Source organism: Lepidochelys kempii, chromosome 13 (assembly GCF_965140265.1).
Source record: "Lepidochelys kempii isolate rLepKem1 chromosome 13, rLepKem1.hap2, whole genome shotgun sequence".
Lineage (NCBI taxonomy): Eukaryota > Metazoa > Chordata > Testudines > Cheloniidae > Lepidochelys > Lepidochelys kempii.
The window spans coordinates 2,008,855-2,032,900 of NC_133268.1; the positions used below are offsets into that span (position 1 = coordinate 2,008,855).

At 42.4% G+C, this 24,046-nt stretch overlaps 1 protein-coding gene across 2 annotated transcripts in view; it reads right to left on the reverse strand.

The window, feature by feature from the left end:
• Positions 1–34: 34 nt before the first annotated feature.
• Positions 35–24,046, reverse strand: part of ASXL1 (ASXL transcriptional regulator 1) — a 30,814-nt gene continuing 6,802 nt past the window's right edge. The window contains exons 2-12 of one of the 2 annotated variants that reach the window (XM_073308641.1): positions 22,057–22,139; positions 18,917–19,025; positions 13,634–13,745; positions 13,113–13,210; positions 12,580–12,673; positions 12,071–12,223; positions 10,858–11,021; positions 10,648–10,744; positions 8,426–8,531; positions 6,435–7,059; positions 35–5,631 (exon numbers count right to left, since the gene is read on the reverse strand). In XM_073308641.1, the coding sequence (XP_073164742.1) occupies positions 2,665–5,631; positions 6,435–7,059; positions 8,426–8,531; positions 10,648–10,744; positions 10,858–11,021; positions 12,071–12,223; positions 12,580–12,673; positions 13,113–13,210; positions 13,634–13,745; positions 18,917–19,025; positions 22,057–22,139 (4,608 nt within the window). In that variant the 3' untranslated portion in view covers positions 35–2,664. Of the gene's footprint in view, positions 5,632–6,434; positions 7,060–8,425; positions 8,532–10,647; positions 10,745–10,857; positions 11,022–12,070; positions 12,224–12,579; positions 12,674–13,106; positions 13,211–13,633; positions 13,746–18,916; positions 19,026–21,105; positions 22,035–22,056; positions 22,140–24,046 lie in introns of those variants that run through there. The other variant, XM_073308642.1, reaches the window with a different exon arrangement.

Genomic DNA, 24,046 nt, shown 5'->3' on the forward strand with positions numbered 1-24,046 from the left:
GAGGCGTGTGATGCAACAGCTGACCGCAGTGTCAGTGTCTTACTAACCTTCCCTCCACTCCATCCCCTACAAACCATCACTGCCTGGAAGAGAAACAAATTTATTGACAATCTAAGCTTACAGCTAGTTTCAAGTGTTGTAATTGGTACCAAACCATTGCATTGATTTGAAATCAGCATTTAAAATCCCATTAACCCAACAATTTAACCAGACATCAGAAGAAAATGCCATACAATAGCAGAGACCAAATACTTGTTTAGGAATACTTAAGGAATTCCCTAGGTAGGTTGTACTGTGTGTAGTGCATTACCACCAATAAGGTGACTATCCGGGAGCAATACCATTGCAGAAGGGCTTGTACAGCAGTGAACTTCACTCTGGAGAGAAGTCCAACAACCCAAACTACTTGTTTTGTGCCGTAAGTACTTTTAACTTCACTTGGCTCATATACATTACTGGCAGTTGATGCAGTGTCTTCAATTATGTTAGTATATAAAAATGACATACTGAAGTTCAGACAAGAATGACAGTCCCCTTTTGATCAGCTCAGTTTAAAAGCTTGTGAGGACACTGCCAAGGCAAAAATGAGAAACTCTGCCTGAAAAAAACAAGTGTTTTCCCTCTGAGCCTGGCTATGGCAAGACAACAGCAAACCGGTAAGTTCCCGAGCCCAGAACACCAAGCCCATTTCAGAAGAAGAGGATTGAAACCACACATGCAGGTTTTACAGAATGTTTATTTTTCCAATACCACAAGGGACATACAAGAGCAGGGCCCTGCTGGGGAGCTCTGCAGACCAGACCAGCTTCAATCTGTACCCTACAGTGGCCCCAAAGGATACAGAGCCAGACTGCCCCAGCTCTGCTCCCTATCTTTGGTAAGCAGGTTTTCACACCATCCCCTCAAGACTTCACTAATACTGCATTTCAATTCACCCCCGTCTCTCTTTCTCCCATTTCACAATATCAAACTGCCACCTGGGTTATGGGTAAACCATTTCAGAGACGAAGAAGGTTTCTGCAGCCCACAGATTTTACACTCTCTACAGCTCTCAAACAGGGAGGTCTACAATTAAAAAAAAAAGCATAGTCAAGAAAGAGGTAGGTAGGAGCTAGGAAAGGGGTGGGAGAAAGCTGGTAAATGAAATGGTAGGTTTGCTTCTTCCCCACTTAGAGCAACCCATTCCCGAGAGGCAAACACTCAAAGGAGGGTCGGTCACTTTTTCTGCTCGCATCAATTCTGGATACGTACGGGCTTTCACACAAGCTGTCCATGGAGACTCACCAGTTCTGACAAGGACCAGTAACTGTTATAGAAATATTTTTTAGAAGAGCGAGGAGCAAATTACATCCAGCTCAGCAAATCAGGGCAGGCATCCTTGAGATTGCATGTTGCAGTCTATCTGCCCACAGCAAAGCCACGGAGGCCAGAGGGAGGCAATCTGAACCAAGAGTGACCCCTTTGCATGTTCAGCCTCACATTAGGCAGCACAGAATACAGTGGCTTTGACTACAGATGTAGATTAAGAACTAACACCACTTTAATGTAATACTGCTGTAGAGCCTGAAAATAAAGAAACAAAAAAAAACCCCTTTATGTTCTATGTACATTACATCCATTTACAGAATTGGCCAGTACTGTGTACAACATATAAATACATGATCAAACAGATGCATAGAGGATACTTACAAGAATCAAATAATTCACTTTATACATCCAAGAATGAAAAGTTAAAATATAAAAAAAAAAAAAAGGAAACACCGCTTAGAATGTAAAATGACCATCACACACAGATGCACAGCCAGACACTTACAGGTGGTCAGATGCTGGCATGGCAAGGTTCTCATTGTAGGGCTGTAATATGGGGAGGTTACCGGCCACACTAATGAACTCCTTGGCTTTTCATACAAGTCTGTAGCAACATTTGGCCAGAAGAGGCAGCCTGGTCCAACAGTTCCACAGACTACACATCTTATTCAGTCCAGCAGAAGGCATTGAAGCTGGCAGCCACTACTATTTGCTTCTTTCATTCCCTTAACTGGCTCCATCCAATATGCAATCACCCATATATGGCTCTTCAGCCACCTGCCGAGTGTTTTACTAGTTACTTGATTCTGCTGTAGCATTCAAAGTACTGCACAGCCACCACCTATAGAGAAGCTTCATGTCCACATTTATTGTACAGTAGTACTTTTTCCACACAGACAGGGAACGGAGAGTGGAAGACTGTATTCTGCTCTGCTAAGGCATGGCTGGGACTAACCTAGCTCAGCCCTTAAAAACAGACAGCACTCTGTTCCAGTTCCTTTGGATGTAAACGTTTCCTTTAGAAAAGGTCCATGGATTTCCAGAGCAAACTGCCTCTCAGTCAGGTAGTAGCCTCAGCACGTGTGCCCAGAGCACAAATCAACATTTCCATGATGGCGTTAAGCAGAAGATTGCTCCAGTAGGGCACAACCCACAGATTGGGGAGTGTAACTGTGAGTAAGAACAACAGGTTTTGCACTGTGAATTTTAGTGGGAAGGCAAATCAACTCTCTCACCAAAACTTAAAGTGTAATATTGTGTCTATTATAAACAGAATAATATTTTGTGTACAGGTTTTAGGGTCAGTTATCAAAATACACACACTAAATATACAATTTTCCCGATGGCCATAATTTATTATCTCACCACAAGGCACAATACACAAAGCTTCGAGGGTCCTATACAGTCATCGTGACAAAATGCCCCACATCCTTTACACATAATCATGGCTTTAAGGCTGCAGGAACATTTGAGTGATATTTCTTCAACACTGCTGCTATCAGCAAACATCTGCACAGAAAGGGAAGTATTATGGTTTGCAGCAAAGTTCGCTTTGTGGCTTAGCTGCATCACGCTTCCAGCAAGGCTTCTGGGAAAAGCTGGAGTTGTGTTGGATGAATAATTAAAGCTGGTGGAATGAAGCTGCAGCTTAGAAAGCTTCCCATAAAATGCTTGTTTGATATTGAGCTGAGAGGGGATGGAAGAAGGCTCCAAGGGCTGATTGAGTCCTTTTCCCGGTTCTCTTGGTAACTTGAAAAATGGCAAGTCCATAACAAAGGGAACACTCTGCAAATGCTCCATCAGTTCCACTGGGTTGCGTGTAACATCCTTCCTGTTCTTCATGATACTACCCTTGGTTGGGCCTCCACAGGCCAGTACGTTCTCATTTTTTATTCCTCCTAGAGTGTTTGCATGTTGCTTCGAAGGCCAGTCTTCCCTGACAGTTGGTGCTCCGTCTCCAGATGCAGAGCTCTTATTTAGTGAAATCTGCTTGCTGGGGGATGCGGTTCCCATGGTTGCAATGTGCTCCAAAGCTCTTGGATGATGCAATCTAGCAGCAGCGTTGCAAGGAAAACCAGAACCAAAGAGCTTTTTGCCCTGGACGCCAACACAACTTTTATTAATTGAGGTTCCACCGATCCGATTTGGACCAAGAGAGGTTACATTTGGAGATAAAAATCTAGGTGCTGCAGGTGGGTTTAACTTTTCAGGGCTTTCACTTGTAATAGTATTTGTTAGTGGACTGTGCTGTGGGACACCATGGACCAGGGGCAGCTCTTTTTGATCTTCAAAGCTACAGGAAGATGATGTTCTTTCTCTAGGGCCCAACTCTTTAGGTTTCTGAGAGCCACTCACCATACTTGCCAGTTGGTCTGGAGAGCTCAAGTTACGGCCAACTTTGGAATGCTTGTCTGGAACATCAGGCTGGTTCTCCATGCTTTCTGTTTTGGGCAGTACCGTCCCAGAGTTGCACTGTTTTTTCTGAGGATCTCTTAAAGCACTTGGAGAGTGGAAATCATCACTTCTGCTTAGGTTACTTGTATTTATTCCCACATCTTGGGAAGACTCTTGGCCAAAGCAGCAATTGCTACTTCTCTCCACTTGTAATGAGTGGTTTTCTGATGGTCTGTCCAGAAGTGACTCCGTAATTTCCAACTTGATGCTGGCATGTGATACTGGTAGAACCTTTTCCAAAGAAAGGTTCCCCTTAAGTAACTGCATCACCAGAGGGTTGTTGGCTTCAATAGAAGATATAGGCCGAGTGGAGCCTGGTGGCTTTTTCTGACTCTCAGAAGGTTTTTGAGGAAGAGGCATATGTGGTGCCCATCTCTGAGGCTGAGACACGTTGCTCACCATTGTTACTGATGGCAAGTCCACCATGTATGGGAGACTCTCAGTGTTCACAGAAGAGTTCGATCTAATCCCTTCATCTCTCTCAGTGTTGCGCTTATGGCTGGCATTTCCTTTTCCTGTAGCCTCCTTAAGGTGGATATTCCTGAAGTATATATCCACCTCCACATTCTCATCAGTTAGGTCAGCTTCAAAATCTGAAGCAGTATCTGTTGTTTCGCTATGCGTACTCTGGATTTCATCATCTCCATCTGTCTTAAATCCTTGTGTCTCTCTCATGTGTTGACATACATTTTCTGTGTTTGCTCCTGATGGCCTCTCCCACAGCTGTGGAAGCTTCTCAGAGGTACCTATTCCATTCTGAACAGTTAAACCACCAAGTGAAAAAGGTTTCACCAAAGACCCTTTATACTGTTCTCCATTCTGTAGTTCACTTTCATGCTGTTTTCCTGTCTGTAGGTGTGTAAAGGCATGTAACTCTGAGCCCATGTTCTCCATTCCAACAGTATTCGTTTTTGAATCATCATGATCAGCTACACATTTTCCCATGGGTGGCTTTGATCCATTAAATCTAGCTTCAATTTCTGGCTCATGTTGTTCTTTACCATCTGATGAGAATTCTGGGGTAAGGCTAGAATTATTGGAGAAAGTTTCCTTCATAGGAGAACTACAATTCAACTCTACGGGAGTGCCAACATCTTCAATTCTTGGTACAACATTGATATCATCTATGAGATAAACTGCAGACCCCTGTACCTGAGAACAAAACAGATCATTCTCAGGAGGAACGCTGCATTCTTGCTGATTACTCTGCCCTTCCTGAGAGGCAATATGCGGTGCATTTTCAGTTCTTACGTCATGGAGGCACTGCTCAAAGTTCTCCTCCCGCCCCAGAGAAGCTGCAGTGTCAAAAGATGGTCCAGTCAAAGCATCACCAAGCTGGCTGTTAGCTAAACCGTCAGCATGTTGAGCAATATCTTCTGTTCCACCTGAGACAACATCTGCAGCATGTTCAAGAATGAAGGCTCCCATACCATTAGGAGTGTAGGGGTCCTGTTTTGCAGGTTCACATACATTTATTTTAGCTACCTGTACAGCTACCTCAGCAAAGTTAGTCTTTTCTCCATCTAGATGGAGAGGCGGCAGTAATTGTGTTCGTTGTAGATCTGACGCACACCTTCCATGAGTTCTCTTTGATCTCCTGCACTCTGTATGGCTACTGGAGTCTCCTCCACCACCTCCTTTATCTGTGCTGTTCCCTCCTCCTCCTGGCCCACCCCCACCTCCAATGGCAGCTGTAGCGGCCTCTCGCTGGGCTCGGGCTTGCAGAGCACGAGCTTTAATGTCTGCGAGTGTTCTGGCACCAGTTCTGCCCCGACCAGAGGACTCCGTGTTGGGGATGATCCTGGGGCATATCTGGTAAGCGGGCTGACCCTTAACCACCCAGGGTGGTTTGATACGTGAAAGTTGAATCTGAAAAAGAATCAGAGGAGAAGATGTTAAACTAACACTTGATATTCTCAGAGAGCAAAAACCTTTAAATCGGTTCATTGAAATTCAGTATATTTAGTTAAGATTCCTAGAGGAAGTAATTTTTGGCATTTGGTAGTGCTGCTGCTCTTGGCCTCTTGATGAGGTCCTCAAGAGGTTTCTACTCAGGCTCCATATCATGGTATCTTTTAAAATCCACTTTATAGTGAGATCATCTATGTCATTACCCACCAGACAAGTATTAAACTGATGGCTTAAACACTAGCTGAATCTGGACTCTTGAGAAGAGAGTTTTGATTTCTGTCAAGCATAATCTATTCGCACTGAAATTAGTAGGATGCCCTCCTGCTGCCAAAAAGGACACAGCCGCAATTGCACCTACAGGGGAGTATAAGCTGGAGACAAGAGGATTCCATCCCACATGGAGGTAGGTGAGGAGTCTACAAGGTTACAATGAGAAGGTTTGAAAATCTTGACTGCATTAAATCAGCCCATTTCAGGAAAAGCCATCTCTGTACTCACAAAACTACAAATGAGCTGTATAATAAAAGAGGCTACTCTGCATTCTTGTACAGGAGACCTTGGAATAATTTTCCATTCTACTCTCTGGCTGTCTAAACAAGACAACACACTGCAGTAATTAGATCTTAGCCAGCGCTATCAATGAAAGACTCTTCCATTCCCCTCTTTGAAGAAAATGACATGACATGACATTTTCATATTACTTTGGTGCTACTGGGCACAAAGTCCCTAATGTAATAATCAGGTATAAGTGTCTCTCCTACCCGGATGGGTGGGACTTTTGGTTCCTCTTTAGTAGGCTGTGGCTTTTCTGGGTGAACACTTTCAATTGTGTTACGAAAGGACTGACGATCTTCAAGCCGGGGCTTCTTTTCGGGGAAGGAGGTAGAGGCAGCCTCCTCAAAGCATTTCCTTTTCTGGTCCTTTGACTCCCGATCTAAGTTTTCTTGGGGCAAACTGGGAATTCGGTTTACAGATGCAGCTGCAAATGACAGATCTTCCATTTTACTGTGCAGTCTGGAAGCCTCTGGAGAAAACAGCAATTCTGAACTCTCTGGCTTCAAAGATGCAGACGAAGAGCCTGTCAGATCATCTCCTCCCAAATCCACCTCAGCGTTAGTCTCTTTATGGAAGGAGGAATCTGGTCCCACAGACGCAGTCTCTTTGGGGGTCTCAGACTGGTCGGGCTCACGTATTTTGTACAGGCTCCTCCTTGCTCTGCATCGCAGATCTGGCCGAGAGCGTTTCTTGAAGTGTCCATCTCGCTGACGTGTGGAAGGACCATGCTGTGGCTTTGCTGCTTCTCCCTGAACAGACAATCCCGTCCTGTTCTCAGCATCATCTTGTACTGAATTTTGCTGTTGTGATTCTTCTCTAGTCAAACCCAACCTGCAAAGCAACCACAGAATTATTTAAAGCCCAGAGCAAGCTTGTTAGGTCCGATTTCATCTCCTGGGAAGGATGTAAATTGTTGTTTATTTACAGTATGTACTACCAGAGCAGTACATGGTGCATTACAGATTACAAAGCAGTCACTCATCTCACTCAATCAATCTACAAAGAAATATATTATGTATTCACTACTCCTGGTAACTGTCATGGGGAACAAGGAGAACGATTAAATGATGTCAGGATTTACAATCTAAAACTAATCTGTAACAGATTACAATAGAATAAAATCTAAAACTAATCTGGCATAGAGAGTACACTTATAAAGTTTGCAGACAATACCAAACTGGAAGGGGTTGCAAGTGCTTTGGAGAACAGGATTATAATTCAAAATGATCTAGACAAACTGGAGAAATGGTCTGAAGTAAACAGGATGAAATTCAATAAGGACAAATGCAAAGTACTCCACTTAGGAAGGAACAACCAGCTGCACAGATACAAAATGGGAAATGACTGCCTAAGAAGGAGTACTGCAGAAAGGGATCTGAGGGTTATAGTGGACCACAAGCTAAATATGAGTCAACAGTGTAACACTGTTGCAAAAAAAAAGCAAACATAATTCTGGGATGTTATAAGCAAGACACGAGAAGTAATTCTTCCGCTCTACCCCGCACTGATTAGTCCACAGCTGCAGTATTGTGTCTGGGCACCACATTTCAGGAAGGATGTGGACAATTTGGAGAAAGTCCAGAGAAGAGCAACAAAAATGATTCAAGGTCTAGAAAACATGACCTATGAGGGAAGATTGAAAAAACGTGGTTTGTTTAATCTGGAAAAGAGAAGGCTGAGAGGGCACATGATAACAGTTTTCAAGTACATGTTGTTACAAGGAAGAGGGAGAAAAATTGTTCTTCTTAACTTCTGAGGCTAGGACAAGAAGCAACGGGCTTAAATTGCAGCAAGGGCAGTTTAGGTTGGACATTAGGAAAAGGAAAGGGTTAGGAAGTCAAGCACTGGAATAAATTGCCTAGGGAGGCTGTGGAATCTCCATCATTGGAGATTTTTAAGAGTAGGTTAGACAAGCACCCATCAGGGGTGGTCTAGATAATACTCAGTCCTGCCATGAGCGTAGGGGACTGGACTAGATGACCACTCGAGCTCCCCTCCAGTTCTATGATTCTAGGATTCTACTAGGTAGGTATTCCCTTGCAGTGATAATCTGAATGATTCACTCGGTAACTAGCATCCCAAAAGGAGTGGATAATTATGGAGTTGCTTCTTCTCAGAGAGCAGCTAGCTACCAAAAGGGAAGTTCCCCATCCACCCGACTTGAATAAAACAAGACCAACGAGGTAGCATTCCTTACTTTTGTCCATAGTAGTCTTCAAAGAACTTCTCTTTCCACTGCTCCACCCTCTTCTCTTTCTCCATTTCCTGGCGTATTCTAACCTGCATCTCATGAGTGAATTCACCTGCAGAGAGACAAGCAAGTGCAAGTTTCATTACTATCCATAGCACTCAGAGCATGCATAGTACACATTCTGTGCTTGCCAGAGAGTATCCTGCCAGTATATAGACATTTTCTACCCTTTGAAATTTTCGATATCCTGATGGGATAGTCTGGCATGTTGAAATATTGCTAATGGTCAAAGCACCAAATCACTTATTTAGGGGGAAAAAAAGCAGGCCTCTCGGTCTTCTCCAGAGCAATACTCAGCTGTGACCAAACACTTATGCAACTGACAGCAAGCATCCCCACCCCTATTGTGAAACTCTGGCCTCAAGTCAATGGCAAAATTCCCACCGACTCCCATGGAGTCAGGATTTCACCCCTTGAGATAAACTATATTGCAAGAAATGACTCTCATCTAACTGTATTAAGTAACATCAAAAACCAAAAGAAAACTTGGTGATTCAGGGGCCACAGAAGTTGTCACAGGACGTGTACATTATCCCATTCAGACAACAAGGGTGTAAATAGCAGTGCACACCAAAGTGCTATTCTGTAATTCCCCTCTGTGGACAGTGAGGACATGAACTAAAAATTTCCCAGTTCACATTAATGTAGTCCTCGCTAACAGAACTACATTAATGCAAACTAGGAACCATTTCGTTCATGCCCTCATGGTCCACACGGGGGAGTTACAGCGCAGCGCTTTGGCGCTCAGTTATTCGTGACCCTGTAGTCCCCTGAAGTGCAGTGTAGACTCAGCCACAGAATCCTCCCTTGTACTTGTGCTAGAAATTCTAAATCTTTCATTCCTTTAAAAAAAAGTTTCTAGCTCTCAGAGTTGTACAGAAATCCTTCAAAATGTAAAATAAGTATAACCAATGTAGGGATGTCTTTCTCCCAGAGAATTCAGACAGCGTGAAACAATAGTTGTGAGCGGTGTGAAATTCTCGCACTCATTATATTAGAGATGAATTCTGACATTGAAAATGTACAAGAAATGTTAATTACATTAAATATAAAAAAACAGTAGCAGGGATACTGTATTGCATGTATTATTCATGTTTATACTTAACTCAATAAGTTTCCATTTTGAAATTTATTAGAAGCTGCCACACAATTTACATCCATATCACAGAAACCAGGGAGCTTACTACAAAACTGGTGTCCAGTTTGCCACAGAGTACACAGGGAGTTGGACTGGGATATTACCACCAATGGATATGCATTCTCCCTTCCTAGGGGCAATTACTGTAACTATTTGTGATGGGAAGACTGGGGGGAGCGAGGAAGGGAAAAAAGGGTAAGTGCTCACATACCACAGAGATGAACATAGTAAAGATGCATCGATCAGAGCATGGGTTTCCAATTGAGTCACAAACAGCCAGGGAGGTCCTGATCACCCTCCCTTTCTTTTATGACTAGATAGGGGAAAGGGCCCCAACATTTTGCTCTGTTGTAACATGAGCCCATTATCTGGAAAAGCCTGAGGACCCATGGGATTAATAAGCAACTTGTATGTGCCACACAATAAGGAGGTCAGTGTTCAGTTTATACATTAACTACCAGAGAGAAAATGTGAGAAAAAAAGCACCCAATTAAGTTTCTTTATTGTTTATTTTTCTTTCAATTTAGAATAACTGAAGCCCAACTTAATACAGTAAGGTTGAGTAGGCAAATAAATAAATAAATAATAAAAAGACATCTTGAAAGTGCCATAACAAAAAAAACCCCAAAACAACATTTAAAAAATAAGTTAATGGTAGCTAGGACCTGAAAATAGTTTAGAGGTAGATTCCCCGCCTTGTCATCTGTCCTCCCTCTACCTTAGGGATTACAGCTTCTGCACACTGCAGCCACTAAAGGGCAACATGACCATACACACCTGAACAGGTCTGAGAGTCATATTCCACCCAATAGAGGCAGTATGAGAGAGACCACACAAATCTAGCTGGCACTTTGTTTTTAAGGCCTCTGGGCATCTAAAAAAAAGTGTAAGGTAAAATCTTAAAAAAAGGCAATGTAGCCAAACAGGCTCCAAAGCTGGTACAGAATCAAACTCCACAGTTTATTTCTCTTCTACCAAATAAGGTACACAGCAGGCTTCTCCCAATCATTCAAAACAGCACTCTACCCACCATCAGCCAGTCGCTCTCTCCAGCTCTGAGCAGCATGGGTGAAGAACTCGTTATTGAGAGCACTGCCACTGAGACGCATCAGCCCATCTGCCCCCATCTATGGAGGACAAAAGTATAATAGTTGGAAAGCACATGCATCAGCTCTTTGGGAACAGGGGTGATACAACATAACAAGCCACAAGATGCACAGTGATTGTTGTGTGCCTGTACCTGTCTGTCAACTTCTGGCAAGAGGAAGAGGAGTTGCTGTTGGAAGTGTTGGGGGAGTACATTGAAGGTTCTGGAGTTTATCAGTGCCCGGAGATTTGTGTTGACGAGAATGGAACCAGGTGTCTCAAAATCTATATCCTCACCTCTGTTTCGTTTCATTTGCCCTGTAGTTTTCAGAAAACCAAATAAAAAATAAAATCAAAACTATTTATGACAACATTTCATAAGCGAACCTGCTGCTGCAAATGAGCAAATTACAAGAGAACAGGCTGTGGCATGCCAGTACAAAGGAAGGATCTCTCAAACACCTTTAAACAAGTAATTCATATTTTACTACATTACTAGGTAGCATATTTAATAGAGAAAGGAGATGGCTATTGTTTTGACATAAGAGTGCCCTTCTTAGATAACTTGATTTCAAACACCATAAATGAGCTGCTTTTTAAGGCACTACCCCACTGTGGCTCAGAGACTAGTTCCCTGAATACCTTAATCACAGCATACAAACACAATCCTCTTGTATGTTTCAGAACCATCCTTTCCAGGGTTCCTGCAGTCAGAGCACTTTTGGACTAATATATAGGAGGCTAGTGATCCCAGCCAGCACCTTCTGTGCTCATGGGGCCAATGGCATTAAAGAGGCAACGCTTCTCTACTCCTGTATCTTTGTGATAGAGTCAAAGGATGGGACTAAGGAGTTTCCAAAAGGATCACTCTCCAGTTCACCTGGCTAGACCATTTATAGAGGTGAGGGACTTGCACTATTTCTGGATGCATCACGTCACTGAATCCAATGTGTCTTATGAATTATTACATGGATAAAAACGTGCAGCATAGCGAAACATGCACAAGATAACTGATGATAAAAACTAAGCTTCAATCACAATGGTTTTTATAAAAACCATTTGTTCCCAAAGACTTGGAAAGTACGTCTCTGGAACTCCACATCGCGTACGCATGCTCTCACGAACACACCATCAAGGGTCCAGATGCTCCATTTCAGATTAAGCAAATAGCATCTAGGAGTTCCCTGCCTCCTCACTGAGGGTGAGGAGAAGTTGTTTGATAGTGAGGAGCCTTAACATTGGAAGAGACACTCAGAAGGATAAAAGTCTTGGAGTTCTTCCATAAGAAGGGGACAGACTTGGACACAACTGATAGTTGCTTCAGGTTTTTATGGCCAGTTCTTACAACTTTATTCAGAAGCACGTACCAGCAGCTGGCTTCCGGATACCTCTCAGCAGCTGTGGAGTATCCCTGGTGATTTCTGTCCTACTGCGCATCGTGGCACTACACAGGGCCAAAGAGGAGCGGCTGCTGCTGGAAGTGCTGCTGCTTTCTCCATCAGCGTGCCTTCCTGTGAAACCTAAAGGCAAAGCCATTTGTCACAGATTCATGGACGAGTAGCAGAAGCTCCACGGGAGGAGAGGTCTTAGCACATGACAACGATCTGCTTACAACAGACCCATTTTTAGACAGACAAAATTAGGTCATTGCTCCATCACCGACAGTTCTGAGTGGGTGACTGTTAACACAAATTTTATCCAATAAGGCAGCATTGCACAAATTAATTAGAATCAGTTGTATGTTTAGTGAGCACTAAATAAATCTCTCTCCTGTCCTGGCCTAGGAAGAGCTTATGGGGATAGCTGTATAGAACCAGTGCTGAAGGGCCATGCCATGCAACTGGCTGAAAACAGTCAAGGTGCAACAAATGCTCACCTGAGGCTGACTCCATATGTGCCCCATTTACTTTCAGTGGAGTCAGGACAACTCGGGGCAACATCACACCAGTCTTTTTCTTTTGTTTGCTTGTCTGTGTTCCAGAGAAAAACAAGATACAAACTATTTAGGGTGCTAAAGTACATGTAGGTCACCTAAACTGCACCTCTTCCTAGCTGAATTCAGACACATCGCTCCACCTGGCCACAAATGAACCACCAGCCAAGTATTCAAGTGTCACTCACTGATTAAACTTATCTTTAACAGCAGAGAATCCTGCACCACTGCCACATACCCACCCACCCTGGAATCAAGGCCTTATATAATAGATCTACCTTTGCTGCAGCTTTCACTCACACTCATTTCAACTCCATGAGGTGGCTCTATAATTCTGCCCCTGCTTGAGGAGACGACCTTGATGTGTGTCTAATCCCTCTCCCTACCACCCAGCCTTCATGTGGCTCTGAGATCTCTCCTCAAGAATAAACACTCCTGGCTTTGCCCCTTGACATTAACCCCACACTCACCCCTACCTGTGAGGCTGCTCTGCAGCTCTCTCTGGAAGTGGAGAGACTCTTACTCTGAGATTCAGTGGAACAGGATGCATTAGAAGAGGTTTCATCAAGAGACACTGGAAGAAAATAACACATGATCAGACCCTGAGGAAGATGCTTATAGTCTAATACAGCGGTTCTCAAACTGTGGGTTGGGACCCCAAAGTGGGTCGCGAGCCTGTTTTAATGGGGTTGCCAGTGCTGGCATTAGACTTGCTGGGACCTGTGGCCAAAGCCCAAGCCCCACCACCCTGGGCTGAAGGTGAAGCCCAAGCCCCAAAGCCTGGGGCTGAAGCCTTTGGGCTTTGGCTCCCTGCCTGGGCCGGTGGGACTCGGGCTTTGGCTTTGCCCCTACCCCCCACAGGGCAGCGGGGCTCGAGTGGGCTCAGACTTTGGTCCCCCCTCCTGAGGTCAGGTAGTAATTTTTGTTGTCAGAACAGGGTCGTGGTGCAATGAAGTTTGAGAACCCTGGTCTAATATTAATATTATTTGACACTTACCATCATTATCACCACTCACAGTGCTGGCTTCATTGGACCCACAGCTTTCTGCATCATCCAGCTCCTCTCCCTCTGCCACAGATAGGTTCCGAGACCACTGCAAGGCATCCTTCTAGAAAGGCCAAACAGAACATGAGTGATTAGAGTCCTTACCTCTGCAGCTTTATGAGCTAGACTGACAGGAACATACATAATCATGGCTACAGTTACACTTCCTCAGGAAGAAACTCTTGAATATAACGTAACCAAATTATGACACTGGGTCATAGAATCTTGTTTTTATTAATCCAATCACTAATCCTGACTATGTTCACAATAATTATAAATAGGGCTGTCGATTAATTGCAGTTAACTCACGCGATTAACTCAAAAAAATTAACTGTGATTAAAAAGATTAATCGCGATTAATCGCACTGTTAAACAATAGAACACCAATTGAAATTTATTAAATATTTTGGATGTTTATCTACATTTTCAAATATATTGATTTTTATTACAAACACAGAATACAAAGTGTAGTGCTTACTTTATATTATTTTGTATTACAAATATTTGCACTGTAAAAATGATAAACAAAAGAAATAGTATTTTTCAGTTCACCTCATACAAGTACTGTAGTGCAATCTCTTTATCCTGAAAGCATAATTACAAATTAGAGTTTTTTTTTGTTACATAACTGCACTCAAAAAATTAAACAAAGTAAAACTTTAGAGCAGAGGTGGGCAACCTGCAGCCCGTGGGACCGTCCTGCCCGGTGCTTGAGCTCCCAGCCAGGGAGGCTAGCCCCCGGGCCCCTCCCCTGCTGTCCCCCCTCCCTCGCAACCTCAGCTCGCCATGCCGCCAGCACTCTGGGTAGCATGGCTGCAAGCTCCTGCCGGGCAGGGCAGCTGCGAGAGCCGCCGGCCTGCCCCGGTGCTCTAGACTGTGCAGCGGTGTGGCTGGCTCCAGCTGGGCAGCGCGGCTGCCAGTCCTGGTGCTCTGAGCGGCATGGTAAGGGGTCAGGGAGCAGTTGGATAGGCGTGGGAGTCCCAGGGGGCCTGTCAGCGGGTGGGGTTGGGGGTGTGGATAGGGGTCAGGGCAGTCAGGGGACGGGGGGGTGTTGGATAAGGGGTGGGGTTCCGGTGGGGGTTGGTGGTCAGGGGACAAGGAGGGGGTGTGTGTGGATGGGTCAGGGGTTCTGAGGGGGGCAGTCAGGGGGTGGGAAGTGGAAGGGAGCGGATAGGGGGTGGGGGCCAGGTTGTTTAGGGAGGCACAGCCTTCGCTACCTGGCCCTCCATACAGTTTCGGAACCCCGATGTGGTCCTCAGGCCAAAAAGTTTGCCCATCCCTGCTTTAGAGCCTACAAGCCCACTCAGTCCTATTTCTTGTTCAGCCAATTGCTAAGACAAACCAGTTTGTTTACATTTATAGGAGATACTGCTGACTACTTCTTATTTACAATGTCACCTGAAAGAGAGAACAGGCATTCGCATGACACTTTTGTAGCCGGCATTGCAAGGTATTTATGTGCCAATGTTAAACATTCATTTCAATTCACCTAATACTAGTACTGTAGTGCAATCTCTCTGTCATGAAAGTTGAACTTACAAATGTAGAATTATGTACAAAAATAACTGCGTTCAAAAATAAAACAATGTAAAACTTTACAACCTACAAGTCCACTCAGTCCTACTTCAGCCAATCTCTCAGACAAACAAGTTTGGTTACAATTTGCAGGAGATAATGCTGCCCACGTCTTGTTTACAATGTCATCTGAAACCGAGAACAGGTGTTCGCATGGCACTGTTGTAGCTGGCATTGCAAGATATTTACGTGTCAGATGCGCTAAAGATTCATATGCCCCTTCATGCTTCAGCCGCCATTCCAGAGGACATGCTTCCATCCTGATGATGCTCATTAAAAAAATAACGTATTAATTAAATTTGTCACTGAACTCCTTGGGGGAGAATTGTACGTCTCCTGTTCTGTTTTACCCAAATTCTGCTGTATTTCACGTTATAGCATTCTCTAATGATGACCCAGCACGTTTGTTTGAAGAACATTTTCACTACAGATTTGACAAAATGCAAAGAAGGTACCAGTGTGAGATTTCTAAGGATAGATACAGCACTTGACCCAAGGTTTAAGAATCTGAAGTGCCTTCCAAAATCTGAGAGGGACGAGGTGTGGAGCATGCTTTCAGAAGTCTTAAAAAGAGCAACACTCTGATGTGGAAACTACAGAACCCGAACCACCAAAAAAAAAAATCAACCTTCTGCTGGTAGCATCTGACTCAGATGATGAAAATGAACATGCGTCGGTCTGCTCCGTTTTGGATCGTTATTGAACAGAACCTATCATCAGCATGGACGCATGTCTTCTGGAATGGTGGTTGAAGCATGAAGGGACATATGAATCTTTAGCGCATCTGGTACGTAAATATCTTGCAATGCCAGCTACAACAGTGCCATGCGAACACCTGCTCTTGTTTTCAGGTGACATTGTAAACAGACGTGGGCAGCATTATCTCCTGCAAATTGTAACCAAACTTGTTTGGTTGAAGTAGGACTGAGTGAACTTGTAGGTTCTAAAGTTTTATATTGTTTTAGTTTTGCGTGCAGTTATTTTTGTACATAAATTCTACATTTGTAAGTTCAACTTTCATGACAGAGAGATTGCACTACGGTACTTGTATTAGGTGAATTGAAATATACTATTTCTTTTGGTTTTTACAGTGCAAATATTTGTAATCAAAAATAAATATAAAGTGAGCACTGTACACTTTGTATTCTGTGTAGTAATTGAAATCAATATATTTGAAAATGTAGAAAACATCCGAAAATATTTAAACGGTATTCTATTATTGTTTAACAGTGTGATTAATCGTGCAATTTTTTTAATCACTTGACAGCCCTAATTATAAATGATCAAAAATTTCAAGCAAGAATTAACTTAAAGAATTCATAATCATACAAGTGCCCCCATATCTTTTAACAGTCCAACTATGATGCATTGCACAATGTGCGTGTGCAAGAATTATGGAGCTAGAACTCGAGAGCTGTATGAGAACGCTTGATCTGCAAAGAGAGAAAAACTCATGCATTGATATAACATTTCATATGTATATTAAGGTCTAAAATCCAGTGTTCCAGAGTTAAATTTGCAAAGCAGCAGTGTGTGTGAGCACACAAATGTAAGCAGTGGGAGGAATAACTGCTCTTCCGTTTCTGTGTTAGCAGGCAGTTTTACTTTCTGCTGTCATTACTGCCCTTGCCTTTGCCTAACTGTGGGCCCACTGTCCCACCACTTCCTGGCAGAATCCATTGGTTTTATTCTGATCTCATACCATGCTGCCAACACAGACAGCAGCAGTGCAGACTTTCAGCTTTTACTTGATTTTTCCACCTCCATATTTTAATCCCCTGGAACTTCAATAGATTCAAGCTCCTAACAGGACAGAAGTCAGCACAGTTCATTTTAATTAAATTAACTCGCACACCATCTTCTCAAATAGTAGAACTGAATTACTGGCATACTCTGTGGACCATTTTCAGATGTGCAACTCAAACACACTTGAGAAAAATAAAACAGTTTGCTCATATTTGTCCATGCATAACTACTGAGGGTATTTTTTTAATATTCAGAAAAATTATTTTTTCTTGGGCTGAGAAACTGTGTGACAATATTTAGCCACTTTTTATTCCTAGAGATAAAGAGACAACAGTGTCAAACAGCAAACAGCTGCAGAGATGCCAAACTTGTGATGTTCATTCATTATACAAATGGCAAATTAAAATATTTTGGAATTCAGTCCATTTTCAAACACAGAATGACACATTAACATAAGGCATCTTTTGGGGGAAGAGAGAGGTTCAAAGGTGCATTTGAGGAGGTGGGGTGGGAGAGGAGGAACATCTCTGAGACACTAAAAAAATATAGGAGCAGAAGCATATTTTTCTATATTTCAAATTAAAGGGACTGTCAACTTGTACTAAAAAACCTGCATTAGGTAAAGCCTCTTTAAACAGCATGTCTTGACTTTTAAAAAAAATTCCTTAAACAAAAAATTGATACATTTTTTCCTTTTTCTTGGTTGATGTTTTTAAGGGTCTTTTCAGCACAAAGACAGACAATATGGAGGAGAGAATGAACTATGCAGATTGCTGTCAAACACAGAGTAAACAAACTGAAAAATGATTTTTGGTTAACTTTTTAATTATAGTAATATTAGGTGTTACTTGTATCTATTGTCTGTACAAAACTTTCAGACAAATGTTATCTGTAAGCTGACTGCATCCCTTTGAGATTGGTATCCAATAAGTTCCCGACTACCCGAAAAGCAACGGGTACATGGATTTTATTCAGATAACTGGGAGTTCAGATAATGGAGGGAACAGGAGCCATTCAGCAGCAAGGTGGCCTCCCTTGCAGTCAGGGACTCAACCGTCTCATCTTCCTTACAGTCCTGGCCGGGGGGAGGAAGGGGAAATCTGCTCTTCCCCACTTACTCTCTTCACAGTGGGGCTGCAGAGGGTTCCCTGCCAGTGAAACCTGATCCCTGCAGGTGCAAGGTGCAGGACAAAGCACAGACCCCACAGCCAGGACTCTGCTCTGCCAGATGACTGCAGTCTTCCTTGCGCCTGCGGCAGTGCAGGGAGGCCTCTGCAGCTCCACTGCCATGGCCCTGTTCACTCACTTTCATGACAGCAGGGCTGAACAGGCCTCCCTGCACTGCTGCAGGATCCATTAAGCAGCAGAGTGACCTCCCCCACAGCCAGGGGCTTGTCTTTCTCCTCCTTGAGGTCCTGACCAGGAGTATCTACTCTATTATACAAACCTCCACATTATTCAAATCCCTTTCTTGTCTTCCAGCATGAGATACATGGGGGACAAGAAAGAGATTTGGATAATGCAAAGGTTCGGGTAATGGGATTTTGGATGAACGGGAGTATACTGTATAAGGGAAACGTACAGGTTTCATTATTTTGATGATGCTCTATCCTTTATGACTGCATGAACTAAATTCTGACATTCCATGTCCTGGAAGAAGAGAGTTTATCTTGCTTGTGTAATTTAAGAATTATAAAATTTAAAAAACAAATGTATTACATATAGCTTATAGGCACAAGAACCATCATGTATAGAATTATGGATCCCAGAGCCTCCGTTTCGCATGATGTTACCAAGGGCGGTATGCTAAACTCATACAGCGATCACCAGTGATGGATTAACAATAACAGCAATACGTAACAAGTTGACCTCACACTCTGTCCCCAGCCTGGAAGACAGGAGTTCACAATTCACCTTGAGTGTGAAAAGGCTGATACGTCCAGGCAATTTGTAAAAGAGTCCATCACCTCCCCTTGAATTGGAATGTAGCATGGCATTGAGGCAGGCCAGGGGCGAAGTGCCACTGAAACCAGAGAGAAAAAGGGAGATGAGGATTAGAGTATCTAATTGCCAATTTTTAAATAATACACAAAACCCTACAGCATTTTTTTTCTTTTTTTTAAATCAAAGGCAGGTAGCAGAAGGGACGGTGACGAGATTTAAGGTACAGGATCTCAACAAGTCTGAACACTATTATAGCTTTCCTATCTGAGCTGCTTACCACTAAGGCACATCATAGTGAGATAAGTCTCAGATAATAGGAAAGCAGCACATTATACTAATGTTCAAGCCATTCTAGGTCATTTTTAGAGGTTTATCACTTGAGATATTTTTCTCGCTCTCTCTCTGAATTCTTTGTAGCTGGATTCATGGTACTAAGCCAGCCTTACTTTATAGATGGAAAACCTCAAAAAAACCCTATCAATAAAATGTTTATAAAATCAAGTATTTCTGAAATAGTTTTCTTTCAATATACATAACACAAAGAGAATACATGTTAGTATAGTGTAACAGAAAGGATTTAACGGCACTCTTTTTGGATGGCCCTCATAACTTAGTGGTTGTTTGTCATTTGTAAGTAAACCACTCAACCCACACTCATGCTAATGAAACCTTTGTGACACACCACATCATCAGATTTTCCACATAATCACACATGCACATATAAAACATTACCTCTAGAGCCTGCAAGGGACGTTATTAAAGCAATGGAAGAGTTCACTATTACTAAAAGTGAAACTGAAAATTGGTCTAATTGAAATGTTTCAGTCTCAAAAGCTTAAACTATTGAGTCTCAACTTCTCAAACCGAAAACTGGGTTTAGAACAACTTCTCAGTTAATCTTGATTGAGTTTGTTTTTCTGCTGGTTTGCTTTTTGGCATTTATTTGCAAGCCTTGGAGGTAGCCAAAGTTACCATGTGTCATTTTATACACCACAGAGAAATCCCAACTCGCTCTCCTGTAAATTACACATCTTTTCCCCCTCTGCACTGAGCAGAATGCTGCAAGTAAATTACCAGCCACAGGACAAGTTTTAGGAAAGGAAAAGATTAACTTCCCTAATTGAAACAGTAGACAAAAGAGATGTCAAAACATTCATTGGAGCTACAATTTAGCCATGGGACTGGACCCAACATCTCTGCTCTTGCATAAACCACAGGGGATCGCTATTTTGCACTTCTTCAGGAAGGCAGCACTCCAACTACTGAGTGTTTCGTAGAATCAGGGTGCATTAGTTCAGAGTGTCCCTTGAGTCATCATGCTACTTCTTTCAGAACTTAGGTTTTCTTTGCAAGCACCCCATGTAAATATTGAAAACGTTCAATGCTATTTAGCTACACAAGATCACAGCCTTGGTGGGCAGTTGGTATTTTGACACTGGGTCTATGAACAATACTTGATCCTTTCAGTTATACGATAAAGAAAGAAAGCCATCTTTCCCCAAAGCAGAAAATTAACAATTGGGTGAAGGGAAACAGATATACCTGGAGGGAAATACCAATTTCTAGAAAAATGATTTAGCTCTGAAGGATTTAACTTCACACACGCAGAGAAGCCTGGTTTTAAATACCCATTTTGATAAGTTACCAGTCAAAGCTTGGAAGACAGCAAGAAAATCTGCACTAGTGAAAAGACACCCTGTTATTGCCATTAGTAAAGACAGCATAGTGCTCACAGACCCTCAAATAGTGCACCTACCTCTCTAGGTAAAAGGACTGATCAAAGAAAGTAGGTCAGTGCAGAGTGAATATCTGATTAAAAGAGAAGGAATATGGAGCTTTTCACTATAAGCCCATCCTTATTCCACTCTCTACATACCATGCTGTGAAACCATCACCCAAGTCCATTCCCACTATAAACCTAGTTGTGAGGAACCCTGAGTATTGAGTGGTGTTCTAACAGCTCTGCTATCAAGGGAACAAAGCATGCTGGCACAGTCCCTCTCTGAACAATGGTAACTCCTACACCTTATACCTCTGTCTGTTAATTACGAAGCTGTTCGCTACTCTAACCATCATGATTGTTTCCTAATTTCAGGGATAGTGAGATGAGAAACAAGTTAACAGTCTGAATTGCTTCAGTCCCAAAGGGATTCATTTACCTTCTATAGTTATACAGCAGTTCAACCGTGATGCAGGCAACATGGTGGAAGACAGTTCATAAACCAAAAAGAAAAACAGAGCATAGTTAGAACAGCACAGAGTTAACATCCCACATGGGAGTCAATGAATGCTGAACTGCCAAAGATAGCTTGATTTACTGTGTGCAGTCAAACTTGGGAACTTTCATCTTGTAACCCAAGTTAAGGAGTTTGCAGCATGATGGCTAGCAAACATCTACTTCCTTTGACCTACAAGGTATTTTGTATCTCTTTTCTCCTAGATTCAACAAAAGCAGATGGAAATTCCAGGAAATTAATTTAAGACAACACCTGGGGTTCCATCCATCCCTATAGTTTCCTACATTCCTGTGCAGGCTCTTCTTCAGGTGATATATGTTCTGAGATCCATATCAAGGGCCACAAAAAATACAGCAGAATTAACACTGTGGTATGGTAGAATATGTAGAAAGAGCAGTATACTTGCGTATATAAGGGAAGCTTCTTACTTGACCCCAGAAAAAGGAGGAGTCTCTGCTCTAGAGGTGAAGCTCTACAGAGGACTGAGTTTGACTCATTACATAAACACAGGCCCAACACTGGAAGACCAGTAGTAGTAATTTATTTGTAGAAGAAACACACAAAGGAGAAGCATTTATATCAGAGCCAGACACATGGTTGGCATTTAAAATATTTTACAAAAATCCTACAACTCCACTGAAAGGCAGAGATGTTCACTCCGTGTTTACAAGAAACTGGAAATCCTCCAGTAGCAATAGTTAAAGAAAAACAGCTAGTATATTCTTACCCCAAATTATTGGGCTACAGAGAGAGAGAGAAAAGAAAGGTGGATTAGAGAAAGGACAGCGAACTCCACTAAGTAATCCAGCCCTTTTTATCCACCTTCCCCCACACTCCACACACTTCATTATAAACAAGAAGATCAATACTGACCTCATTTCCTTTAGTCCCTCAGCCTCTATGACCTGCAGAATCTGTTTCGGGGTCATAGGAGCATCAGAGTAGTTTTCCAACACCTGAAGAGATATAAATACCAAAGTTTCATTCAACATTTTCTATTCTTATTCGCTGAATTGTTTCCTGGGTTGGGATTCAAATATAGGAATATGTCTGCTAAAACTTAATATCTCCACAAGAAAACCTGCTACAAAATTCAGGTTAACCCAAGAGCAGACTACGGTATATATGCATGATCCCTGCACTTTTTCTAGGGCTACAAATGGCTTGCCCTGTTTTGTCATCAGGTCTCTAATTAAGTGTACAATTGTGCAAGTATGGGGAGAAGGGGAGAGCTGGGGAATTAGGCACTGATCCCGCACCATTAAAGTTAATGGATGCTTTCCCACAGACTTTCGTAAACATCAGACAAAGCCCTTACTGCACACAACCTTTAAAATATATAAAAGAACCAAAGGCTTCCACTGAAATAGACATTAACATAGTAGATATAGACTGTTTGCTCTTTGGGGCAGAGACTTTCTCTTCATACCTATCTGTTAAGCATCTATCATATTGGAGTTACAAATATGAATGTCATTACATAAATCAATAGTACAAACTCAGCTGGAACACTGTATTCAGTTCTGATCATCCCATCTCAAGAAGAATACAGAAGAAACAGAGGGGTTTCAGAGACTGGTAATAAGAATGATTAGGGGCATGGAAACATTTTTTGCATGGAAAGATTTAAACAATTGGAACTGTTTGTCTCAGAAAGAGATGAGTAAGAGAGGATATGACAAAGGTATAAAGTAATGAATGGTCTAAAGAATGTAGATGAGGAGCTGCTCTTCATCTGTCTCATAGTACAAGAACAAAGGGACATTTAATTAAGCTGAAAGATGACAAATTCAAAGTGACAAAATAAAATATTTCTTTACACAATGCTGAATAAGCCTATGGAACTCTCTGCCACAAAATATCATTGAAGCCAACAACTTAGCAGAATTCAAAAAAGAATTGGGCATTTATATGGATAACAAGAATAACCAGAATTATAATCGTAAATATTAAAAATAACAAAGCTTCAGAAGAGATGTAAACCATAGTGTTTCAGAGCTGAAGCCAACCTTTAATTATTCAGATTTAAGAGGAAACTTTCCCTAGGGGCAGGTTACTCCATAACTGCCTGCTCTGCAGGAGTTCGTGCACCTTTCTCTGAAGCAACTTATACTGGGTACTGTCAGAGACAGAATACTGGCCTACATGGACCACTAGTCTGATCCAGTATAGCAACTCCAATGTAAAAATACATTTCACTATATAGCCTAAAGTACCTGAGAGAAGAGGCAACAGATATTCAGTTTGGGATATTCTGCTAGTAATAATTTAATAAATTCCCCTAACTCAATGGCCACAATGACATGCAATTCTGATTTTATGAGGGACAGTACTTCATACAAGTTGGCAATGCAATTTTGTCTTTCAATTCAACTAGTACAAGTAGTGAGCGAAGAAAATGAATGCCCTTTTTATGTCCGCAATGTCTAGAACTGAGTCACTGCAGCATCATGTCAGGAACCAATGACTGAAGTCTCCATTTGAAAGGTACAGTAGCAGGACTGTCTGCAAGAAAACAGTGCAGGTCACCATCTCTATCACCCCCACTTCCCAGCCTCCTAAAGGAAAGAAAAAGTCCAAACTGAATGACACACTCCAGTGTTGTACTGCAATTAAAAGTCTACCTACACTTCTCAAGAAAAGCAAAACCAAATCATATCCACCATGTCACATTTAAGTATCTGAAAATAATACACAAAGCACTATAGCATTAGCCTGCCAGGGGACTGGAAGTTTGGAATTGTGAAAGCCATGGTTAAAGGCAATGAAAGCCCAAGAAATAAGAACATAAGAATGGCCATACTGGGTCAGACCAATGGTCCACCTATAGCCCAGTATCCTGTCTTCCGACAGTGGCCAGTGT